A 12,231-nucleotide genomic window follows, 5' to 3' on the forward strand; every position below is an offset into this window, starting at 1 on the left:
AAAAAACCAGATCAACAATTATAGTAGGTTATTTTAATACACCACTCTCAAAGAAAGATAGATCAACAAGTATGACTCAGTAAAGAAACGGAAGATTTGAACAACATAATCAAACAACTAAAGCTCCTGAATATTTCAGAGCTCTCCAACCAACTGCAAAAAAATACATATACAAAGCAAACATTTTTTTAAAATCCAGAGTCTAGCTGAAGAATTCATTTTTAAGAAAATTTTATTTATATACTTCTCATATTTTTGAAGACTAGTGAGGTTCATTTAACAATTTTAACTATTTAAAAGTGAAAGCTCATTGTAAAGCTACTATTTTCTTTTTGAGGTTAGAAGCAAGTATCAATAGAAAACGTTATTTGGTGAGCAATTGGTAGTTTCAGTCTTGTTTGTTTAGCTGACTAATTTGCAAATCCAAACTACGGTTAGCTGGATGGTTAATAGCTCTTTGACCTCACAATTTTTCTAGAGGCATCCTAGATTTTCTGATTTGCTAAGGTAAAACTTTTCTTAGGAAGTTTCAGTTGGTGATAATATATTCTGAATGTATATTTAAATGAGAACTTCAACTCAGTTTAGAAATTCAAAGATAAAAATCTGCATATTTTCTGTGCATACAGTTTGCCATATTACTTAAAGTTTTTAAGGATTTTACAAATGGACAATATAGGGTTAAGGAACTGCTCCATTGGAATTTTTTGTGTGTTTTAAATGAGGGATTAGTATTCAGAACATAAGAGAGCTATGACTCTGTGGTAGTTATAGAATCTGTTGTCAACTTGAGAGGATTAAGAGTGAATGGGGTGGAGGTTAATCTGTCAAGCAGGTCCCAGCTTGGTGGCCTCATTTCGAGGCACTGAGGAGATAAATAGCTTGCTGGAGTTAGGATGCAGGTTCACTCCCTGCAAGACATCCATGTTGAGGAGACACATGGAGAGAGGCTGATGCAGCAGCCTCTGGAGGAGCTCTGGAGCCAGAGAAGCCACGTGGAGACCCCTGCCAGTGCTGAGATGCTTACACCACCACTGGATCTACAAGACCTTTCACTCACCCACTGGCCTGTGATCTTCCTGTATTCAGTGTCATTGCATGTGTTGGGTGAGACTGAAGAGGAATTTAAAGATTGGTATTGAACATCTGGGCTAATATCGGACTTATGGACTTGATCTGGACTGGACTGGGATATTTTCTCAATATCCAAATTGCTCTTGTATATAAAGCTTTTTCTTATACATATGTGAGTGTCTCTATGACATATATTTGTTTCTCTAATCTACCCAGACTAACACACTCAATACCCAAAAGACAAACAACCAAAACAAAAAAATTGGCAAAAGATGAATAGACATTTATCAAAAGAGGATCTACAAATGATGAACAAGCACATGAAATGATGTTTAACATCATTAATAATTAGGGAAATGCTCATTAAAACCACAACGAAACACCAGTTCACACCCACTCAGATCCCTATTATCAGAAAAACAGAAAATATTATATATTGGCAAGGATGTGGACAAATTTGAACCTTTACACCTTGCTGGAGGGAATGAAAAATGGTACAGTGCCTGTGGGTTACAGTTTGATGGTTTCTCAAAAGTGTAAACAGAATTACTATATGACCTAGCAATTCCACTTCTAGGTTTACACTATCTGGGTGGGGGGGGTACTCCCTCGTACACTCCTTGGTATATAATTGAGAGCAGCAATTCAAACAGATACTTGCACATCAATGCTCACTGAAGCATTGTTCAAAAACCAGAAGGTGAAAACAGCCCAAGTGTCCATAAGCAGATGAGTAAACAAAATATGATGCATAAATACATACAATAAGCCATAAAAAGAAATTTAATTCTATACATGCCACGACATCAATGAACATTGAAGACATTATACTAAGTGACATAAGTCAATCACAAAAGATCACATGATTCCATTTATATGAAATGCCCAGAGTTAGAAAATATATTAGTGGTTGCCAGGGTCTTGGGAGTGGGTGGTGATGGGTAGTTAGTGTATACCAGGGTTTGGAATTGATTAAAAATATTCTGAAACTAGATGATATTGGTGCTTGCACGACTGTGAATATGTAAGTATCACTGAATTTTGTGTTTTAAATAGGTTAAATTTATGGGATGCAAATTATATCTCAATTTAAAAATACAAGAAAACTCAAAATAAGAAAACAGTTCAGTGGCTACTCAGGCTTCCTCGTTGTCATTTAGAATCCTCAGAAGTTCTTCACATGTCCTATAATATCAGGCTGAAATAGGCAAATCAGTCAGGAGCAGAACAGGAGCATGACCTTGTATTTGGAAGAATGAATAAGTGAAGCTCCTCAGGAAGAATGCCTGTGAGGGCTCTGTGGCAATAAAGGAGCTTGTAATGCTCCTTTCCCTGCCAACTCCCTCAGCCCTCCTTAATCTTTAGTTTTCTCCCTCCCACCCCTGTTTGATTATCTGGCAGATAAGTCTCTTCTCCAAGGCAGGTCTCAGTCTCTGACTCTGAAGAGGATGGGCTTGCAGCCCCTTCAATCACAGGAAGGCCAGATCTTGTGTCTTTGAGGAACCATACTGGACCTTATGCTGCTCAAACAATTTGTACAAGGCGTCCATATAGAGTGCATGGTATTTATCCACTATCTCCTGGCTTGGCTTTTCAATATGGGGCAGGGGCAGAGGCTCCCCAACTGTCAAAGGAAATGGGAAAAGGAAAAAGGAAAGTGTTAGAATCCTGTTAACTTCCTTCTACTTCCCTGGACCTGTTCCTCTCATATCCTGAGTGACCTTCTCACAGCCTAAATTAGAGTCCAGTTTCTCTCACTCTGATACTCTCTTCTATCATAGAGGCAGGGGTAGAGAGGGCTAGGATGAAATTGAGACAGAGTTGGCTTTGGTTGCAAATTTTACACTCACCCACAGTAACGATAGGCAAACGGTATGGCATAAGTCCAATGGTGCCTTGGCTGAATCCTTGTCCATAGAAGACACAAAAATAGAAACCTAGACAACACCGAAAGTAGCTCTGAAACTTGCTCATCCAGCTGTTTTCAGGGAATATCACCTGTTCATATACCTCGGTCTCTCCAAAAGTGAAGGTAGGAACCAGATGTGCCCTGTACAAAAAATCTGATTAATTTACCAAACCCAGGCTAGGGAGGGAACTACCTAAAGGAACATAGTTTACATCTATGCATCTATCTATTGTAATAAAATCCTTGCAGCATAAAGAATTTCTTTCTGCACCAACTAGGGTTCCTGAAAATTTCAAGTCCAGGGAGAATATTGTCTGGACCAGTATCACATGCCTAGGCTATGGGGTTATTGGGACGGAAGATGAGTTCAGACAGAGATCATCATGCAGGAGCTTAACCATAAGGTATTTTATCTTGGGTTGTGGGAGTAAAGCAGAGAAAAGTTGCACATCTTCATAAACCATGAGAATCCACTCTGGCAGTGCCTTTCATAGAGAATAAGGGTCACGTTTTCCTGTGCGAGAGACGTATAACTTCATATAACTTTTGTGAATTGTTAATAACAACCTCTCAGCACTTTGAAATATGTTTTCTTACTTGCTCCTTCCAATAAAGATAGTAGAGGACACAGTGGAGTATTTTCTTTTTTCCTACAGCATCCCAAAATTCAGGTGGGCAAGATCATGTGAACAGTCAGTAAACTGCAGAATTTAGATTGGAATCGAGGACTATTCTTCCAGCTTAGGTCTCTCATCTATATTATGCTCCAAAATAATGAATAGACCACTCAGGAAAGGTCTTTATAAGAAACTTTTCTCTTATCTGAATCTTCAATAAGGCAATTTTCTTTGGGCCTGGTAAGCTGCTCTACTGACCTGATGATCTCTTACTATATGCCAGGCACATAGTGTTTCACGCGGATGAATTAACTGGTTCCCCTTAACTACCTTACAAAGCAGATATAATTAGTAACCATGTAGCCATGTCATAAGAGTGAAAATACCAAGACATGGCGACCTGAATGTTAGAAATAAAGTTAAGATAATAAATTAGGCCCCTGAATGTAGATCCTAAACTCATAATCACTCTACTGTATTACCTCTTAACACATACCATTATCAGACAGACATAGATATCAATATTGACTGAGATACTGTTGTCGTGCTCAGGGAGCACTAGCCTGATTCCCCTAATGTTGAGCTTGGTTTTGCTTCCTAGGAATTGGTCTAACTAGTTCAGAAAAAGTGGACCACCTAAAACTTGAAAAAACCAAACAAACCCACAACTCTCTCCCCTACTCACTAATGAAGTCCTAAAAAGAAAGACAAATGTCTGAATCACCTTGGCATCACCTCAACAAACAAACAAACTCTGCCACTGAATCAATTCAGATTTATAGTGACCCTATAGGACAGAGGAGAACTTCTTCTCTGGAGTTGTGAGACTATAACTCTTCAACCTGGAGGTGAGCAGCCCAACATGTAACCGCTACGCCATCAGGATTCCTGGCATAACCTACAGGGTCATACTTCTCAAAGAAGGCAAACCCGTCTTCCCATGGGAAGAGCACCTACCCGTGCTGGAGAGCTGTGCGCACAAATCCTTTATGCTTCTGGAGAATGAGGTTGGTGGTGTTGGGAACACTTTGCAGGGCTTCTCCCACACCTCCCACTACAATGCCCACGAGGTTGCCAGGGCCATGGCTCAACAGGTAGTCAATGGTTGGTTGACTCACAGAGCACACACCTGAAAAGAATTATGAAGCAAAGAGTGAGGAGAAAAATAAACAGGAGAGAGGAAAACGGCTTAGAGGAAGCTCTCATTTTTGGCTGAAAACTAGCTTGTTTGTATGATCTCGGTTCCCAGGAATCCTAGGAGGAGGGGCTAAACAAGACAGGACTAAAAGTGTGGAGAAAAGAAGCCTGTAGGCAGACATAACAAGCTTCACTTTGAGGCACGATCTCTACTTTGTAAGGGGTATTGGGTCAAAACTACAGTAGGAAGATTTTTAGTGGGATAACCAGAACTTTCTGAATACCTACTGTAATTCTACCCCTTTGTTTCCCTCTATTGCCTTAAAATCAATAACTATTATTAATGACCACGTGTTTTGTGGCAGGCTGAATATTTGCATTACACCTCATTTAGTCATTAAGTATCTGAGATGAGATTATTATCCGCATCACTTTTCAGATGAGGTAACTGAGGCAAATAGTAGTTTGCCCAAGACCGCAAAGAAAAGGACATTGCGAAGAGTCAAATCCAGGCTGTTTAGCTCCTGAACTTATGCTTTTAGCTACTTTCCTATGATGATTGGAGGTGAAGGGTAGGGAATTTGGCATATAAAATTGCATCTCCAACCATAGAAATCAACCAGAAGCTCCAGGAAGTATGGTTAGAAGAACCTTTGGCCATGAGGTATTCCCTAACAAAGGGAATCTTGAAGAACCAAGACAGTGTAGCCAAGTGAGGAGTGATGCCTGGGAAGATCTTCGAGAAACCTGTGGCCTCAGTGCAGAAGTTGCAGAAGGCACCAAAGGTCAGGATGCCATGGGGGTGCACCCCCATGACGTAGTTGTGCTCAGGTGGCAGGTCTTTAGTCTTCAGGATCTGCAGCCACGGAGAAAAATGCCAGAGTGGTGAAGTGAAATCACATTCAACAAAGGTGACAACACTTTAAGAACTACAGCACTATCTAAATACAAAATTTCAAACAGATATGCTAGGAATGTGTTTCCAGGGACTAGGATATTTATTGGTCTCTTCAGTCTTTGGGAATCAGGTAGTCTGGGGACATCCAGAATCCCCAGGTCGTCTCAGATAATTATGTTAGTGCTGATATGTGAAAAAGATGAGGAAGTTCTGTTTTAGAGCCGTCTGGTGTCAAATGAGTAAAACACAGGACAAACTTTCTGTCTATTCCAGAGTACCTGAAAGATTAGCATAGTAGTATATTTCTAGAACCTCTTACTTGTATTTTCTCCTCTCTAAACCCCTGACAAAGCCTGCCTCAATAATTTTACATTCAACTTTAAAAATTACACTTACATATCACCATGTCTGTGAATCTTTTCCTCACTCCCTAGAAAGAATTTTTTTCTTCCTATGAACTGTATCTCTATCAGTCAATAATTATATACTTGTCTATCCTGGTGAGTTGTGAACTTCATGATGGCAGAGGATCATTTCCTATACAATCTTTATGGTACATAGTTAGCTTTCAGTCAGTTTTAAACTGAACTGTATTTGTATTCTGCCCATGGAATTTTACAAGTCATGCTGATGGTGTCCAAAGTCTCCCAGTATAGTATCGATTGCCCAAGAGAAAGGTTGCATCTAGCCTGGACTCAGACTTTTTAAAAATGTTTATCTTCCTTAAGGACAGCCCCAGATATTTGACATAAATGCTAATATTTGGGAAACTGAAGAATACTAGGGAATAGACACTTACTGTGATGGGAAAATAGTCCCTCAAGTGGGTCCAGACACGCCAGTTTCTTACCCAAGTTGAACGCCTACCACCTGAGACAAAAATAACAGCAGGGGATCATGTCAGTGTGCCACTCCACACTTCCCACTTACCCAGGGTTTCCTAACAGCATGGAGGGACTATGGCTCTGCTAGAGAGGTGAGAAAGGAAATGACTTCAGAATGATCTTTTCTGACTGATCTAGCTCCCATGACTCTGAGGACTTGGATGAGAGGCTTGTGGCATGAGGAGGTAAAATGGAGCGCTTACACCCCATTCTATCTACATTTATGAGTCTTACCTTGTTCAGGAGTCTTCCAGTCCAGGAACAACCAGGCAAAATAAAGGGCTGGTAGTGGCCACAAGGACGTAAACAGCAGGTAAATGAACAATGGCTGAAAGATCCAAACTGACAATGGAACAAGTCAGCCCAAATTTGTGCTCCCAGCAGAACTTAACCATGCCCAATCCCATTCCAGTCCTCCAAGCTACTCAAGTCTTTAGTCATGACCTTTTGCGCAGTCCAGTTCCTGCCTATCCATCATCAATGTCCAGTTGCCCTTCAAATACTTCCTCTGTTATCTACTACGTACCAGTCTTAGTTCTCTGCCTATCTGTCATTCCTTTCAACCTACATCCCTACACGCACACTGTAGCTATACTCTTGTTCTCTGCCTGCGACTTGCCTTTTTTTACCTGGTCTCATTAATTCCCATATTTTCCCTCATGTTTCTTGTTCTCTTGTCTTTCTACCTATCCATCATCCCTGAACCCTTATTAAATCACTAGACCACCTTCGTGCCTATAAATTATCCATATCTCCTTACACCCTACCCAACCATCTTTGGTATATATCTACTATTTCATATCTACCATTCTTGTATTTTTTCTCATTCACTGCTTCTTCCATTACCTCTCTTTCCCCTCATGCTACCACTAGCCCCTCTCAAAACAGAAAACTCCATGGTTCAAACACAAGCTATATTTTTCTATGTCTGTACTGCTAAGACTTCTTTTGTTGTACTCTACATGCTCCCCTATGAGCATGGACATATCATACCTATTTCGTATGCCTCATTTTCTCTCTCTGAATGGTGAAATAAAATCAATTATCTAGATCTTCCATGTATTTACATTTTTTAATATATTGTTATTAAAAATAGCATAGTATATTTATAAAAATTCCTCCCAAGGGGAGGGTGTAGTTGGCAAGCATAGAAGGCACAAGTTATTTGTATAAAAATATGGTACTCAAATACATTATGATCCCATTTTATCCCTTGTCTGTTTCCACTGTTCTCTGGGGCTCTATCTCTTTCTTCTCCAGCACACTCACAGAACTTAAGACTCCTTTGCTTTATTCTATAGCACCATCTCAGATGACCAAAGGCCAGAGATGGAACTTTCCATGGCTTTGCCTCTGACTTTTTGCTGTTCAGTTTTGAGTTGGTACTCACATATGGTAAGGTAGCTCAAGGGCCACTGCAGAAGCATCAGGCTCTGGAAATGATTAGGCTGCTTGGAGCAAGGCATGGTGCCCAGGAACCTGAGAGAGAGAAAGTTCCAGAACAGTATCCCAACTAACGTTGCCACTAGCCTCTGGAAGCTCACTCACTGGTAAACACATATGACTATGAGCAGTTTTTACCTGCCCTCTCTCCACCTTGTCTTATCCCAGACCCACCCTCTGCCAGGGGCAGGTTCTTGTGTACCAAGGATTTTTCTCATCAGACTTGAGCCTTAGGCCCAACCCATTTTCCCTTTGACTTTATTTGTTGGAATTAAGACATCAGGATGGAGAGAGATGAGCATGCCTGCCATCCAGTCCTAAGGAACAAGAGACACAGAAGGGAAAATCTCCTCGCAGGCCACTTGGAGATCTCAGGGGTTGTGCTCTTAGGTAGTTGTTTGTGGGAAGGGAATTGTGATGGTTGGATGGGTAAGGAGCATCTGGAATTAGGTCTCTGTTGAGATCAACTCTTGACCTTTTTAGCATTCTATTATAAAAATTTCCAAGCACACACAAAACTAGAGAATACAACAAATTGTCATAGATCTAGCATTTATCTTAAATTATTAGCATTTTGTTTTCTCTGTCTCCCCAGCCTTCCCCCTTCTAAATACTTCCCTATGCATCTACAAAAATAATGGATATTTTCTTACATAACTACAATGTGATTGTCATATTTAAAAAATGCAATATCCCCAGTGATACTCCCCCAATTCATACTTAAAAAAGTATTTTTATAGTTGGCCCATTTTATGTGGGATTCAGATAAGACATTTTGCTTCTCAAGGTCTATCTTCTCTTTAGTTTTTCACTGTAAGACTCAGAAAGAAAATCACCTGAAGCTAAAATATGGTTTAATTATTATAAGACAAATACCTTATAACTAACACTAGGTCAGGAAACAGAACTTTTTCATCTACCCCAGAAGCCTCTCCATGGGACTTGTCCTGATCATAACCCACTTCTTTATCCTAAAATAACCATTATCCTGACTTTTATAGCCATCTCCTCTTTGCATTTCTTTATGGTTCTATTTCCTAAGTGTACTTCCCTACTGACTATGATTTAGCTTTGCTTATTAAATTTATTATGCCTGTTAAGTTTCTTCCCTTAAAAAATTTATTATTAAAAAGTATATGTGACACAAAACATGCTGTTTTAACCATTGTTAAGTGTACAATGGCATTAATTACATTCATAATGTTGTGCAACCATCACCACCCTCTATTTCCAAAACTTTTTCATCATCACAACAGAACCTCTATACACATTAAGCAATGACCCCTCACCCCGCTCCTCTCTACTCTTCCTCAACTTCTGGTAACCTCTTATCTACTTTCTGTCTTTATGAATATACCTATTTTAGATATCTCATACAGTGGCTTCTGGCTTCTTCCATTTGGCATGTTTTCAAGGTCCATTTCTGCTGTAGCAAGTACACTTTTATAAACTTTTATTTTAGGATAAATTTTGATTTATGGGAGGGTTGCAATGACACTACAAAGTTCCCTATACCTTTCACTCAGCCTCTTATATTAACATCTTACGCAACCATGTAAGATTGATACCAACCAAGAAATAAACATTGGTACAATACTATTAACCAAACTCTAGGCTTTATTCAGATTGTACCAGCTTTTCCACTATTTTCTGTTGCAGGATCCTTGATAACATTTAGTAATGTCTACATAGTCTCACCAAATCTGTGAGCGTTTGTTGGGTTTTCATTGTTTTCCATGATCTACCAAGAATTTTGAAGAGTTTAGTCTGAATCTGTAAAATGCATGGATATTTTCCATCTATTGAAATTCCATGCATATTTTTTATTTAAAGAAATTGTTCTGAAATAGAGTTCAGGTAAACTTTTCCCAAACAGAGTTTAAGTCTTTTAATTTACAGATTCCTCTTCCATATCTTTCTTTTCCTTATGATTTATCTTTTGAAGAATTCGTGGCATTTGAACTCATACAGTTTCCCAGTCTGAATGCTACTTATTTCATACTTATGATGAAGTTCAGCATGTTCCTCTGTACTTTCCACAGGTTGTCAGCTGAATTAAATGACTGGATCAGAATTAGGTTTGATTCTTTTTGTAAGATCTTAATTTGCTTTTAATATAGAACAATCTCCCCCCCTAACCCCCTTTTACCTCCATTCATTAACATATTGAAGTAAGTCAATCTCTGAGGTCTTAGTACCAGCTTCCATGATCAAGGATGGAGGTATGAGTCCTGGTTCCTAGTTGAATTCCAATTAAAAGCCAAAGTGGGAAGACGGATGCAAAGCCCTCATTCTTCTCTCCAACCTCCATCACTTACCTTGCTGTAACTTTATGCCCATTAAAGCAATTTTGATAATGATTTTTGTTTCTTTGTTTCACTTTTTTCTACCTGAAGACTGTATACTTCTAAATGGATAGAGACCATATCTTAAATTTGTCAGTATTTGTCCCCAGTGCCCAGAAAATCCTAGGCACTCGGTGAATGTTTTGTTTGAGGTCTGGACTAAGATGGTTTCTTACATGTAATGAGATCACTGAAGTCTTATGGAGGACTGTGTCCTGAAAGTGGGACAAGAGATTTACAGAAATAGAGGAAAGGGTCACATTACAAAAGGGAAGAAGAAAGAATGAGAGAAAGGAAGGCAAGTGCTGACCTTTGAATCAGTTTGGCAAAAGACCAAGTTCCACACACTTTGCTTCCCCACACCCAAAGAGCCTCTTACTCCCTATTTTTCTGTTGAGTGAACACCAACTGGGTCCTAGAGCAAATTTCAGGACTCAGGTATTGCAGCCCCATTCTACCTATGTGTTGACACATCCTTGTGCTTGAAGATGTGAACTAGCCCCTGGCAATACTGGAGGTATTAACACTGTCTTTTCATAATAGCACTTTGTAGGCTTATAATAATTCCCTGTATGTACCATCTATCATTCTTGTAAATTCTTTTCTTCAAGAAGTATGATTCCTAGGTTAACATTTAATAATGTGTACATTTTCAGCCACCCCCTCCCCATTTCCTCATCCTCCCCTCAAAAAAGTAGGTACATTGTTAAGAAAACATTCAAGCTACAGAGTTGATATTTTTTTTCTCATTTACTGGTGGATCTCAACCTTTGATTTAGTTTTTAATATTTACAATGTCACAAACCTCTACATGATAGCAATTATATTTTAAATATTCATTAATTGAGAAAATACATAATAAATTAAAGTCACTATGTGCATACATCACTACAGTATTCATATACATTTGGGAAAAACATGCGCAAGGCATATTATTTATTCATTCTAAACAGTACTTGGGCCTTACATCAGTTTCCAGAGTCACTGTAATAAATAGGTTACTCTCCTCAATCTTTAGCAGTCTGTTGCCTACAGGTTGAGAATGAAGGTTTTTGCATTGCTTTTTTCAAATTGAAAATTATTGTTTTCAGTATTGTGTTAGACCGGGTTGACTAGAGAAACAAATCCAGAGATTACTACATGTGTGTAAGAGAGACCTTTATATCAAAGGGTAATTGTATATTAAGAACACATCCCAGTCCAGTCCAGATCAAGTCCATATGTCTGATCTTAGGCCATATGTCCGATACTAGTTTATAAAGTTCTCTTCAGACTCACACAGCAGATGTAATGATGCCAAATGCAGGAAGATCACAGGCTGGTGGTTGAAAAATATTATGGATCCAGTGGCAGTGGAAGCATTTCAGGGCTCTGGCTGCCATCAGTGTGGCTCGAAGTGGCTTTTCAACAGGCAGGTGAAGCAGAGAGAGTGTGTCCTGCTTCCAGGGAGGAAGAGAGGAAGTTCCCAGAATCCTCATGAGAAGGCCAAGCCCACAAGGAGGCATCAGGCTGTGACATGATTGACAGGCTATGCTTCAGCCCTTAACTCTTAACATCTTCAAGTTGACATGATATTATGAAACTACCACAATTACAAAAAAAAATCTATGTAAATTATAAAAGTTTTTGCTACTCAAGAAAGTAGTAAAAAAAAAAAACCCCAAACAAAAAAACTCACTGCCTGTGGTAGTTACATAATCTGTTATCAATTTGAGACTTAAGAGTGAAGGGGTGGAGTTTAACCTGTCAATCAAGTCACAGCTTGATGACCTCATTTGGAAGTGACAAGGATATAAATAGCTCACTGGAGGCGGGAGACAGGATCACTCGGTGGGAGACATTCCAGCTGACAAGACACATGGAGCTAGGCTAGTCCCCTGTGCTGGAGAAGCCACGTAGAAGAAGCCCTGCCAGTGAAGAAATG

At 39.3% G+C, this 12,231-nt stretch overlaps 1 protein-coding gene across 1 annotated transcript; it reads right to left on the reverse strand.

Annotated features, from left to right (window-relative positions):
- Positions 1 to 2,543: 2,543 nt before the first annotated feature.
- On the reverse strand, positions 2,544 to 7,985 carry AWAT1 (acyl-CoA wax alcohol acyltransferase 1). The gene is made up of 7 exons (XM_004716689.2): positions 7,910 to 7,985; positions 6,754 to 6,861; positions 6,435 to 6,505; positions 5,389 to 5,593; positions 4,558 to 4,729; positions 2,925 to 3,124; positions 2,544 to 2,698 (listed from the first exon to the last, which is right to left on the reverse strand). Exons 1-7 carry the CDS (start codon positions 7,983 to 7,985, stop codon positions 2,544 to 2,546), a joined length of 987 nt encoding a protein of 328 aa, XP_004716746.1.
- Between the last annotated feature and the right edge of the window lie 4,246 nt (positions 7,986 to 12,231).

Source organism: Echinops telfairi, unplaced genomic scaffold, assembly GCF_000313985.2.
Source record: "Echinops telfairi isolate 266 unplaced genomic scaffold, ASM31398v2 ScPeMD7_7415;HRSCAF=8453, whole genome shotgun sequence".
Lineage (NCBI taxonomy): Eukaryota > Metazoa > Chordata > Mammalia > Afrosoricida > Tenrecidae > Echinops > Echinops telfairi.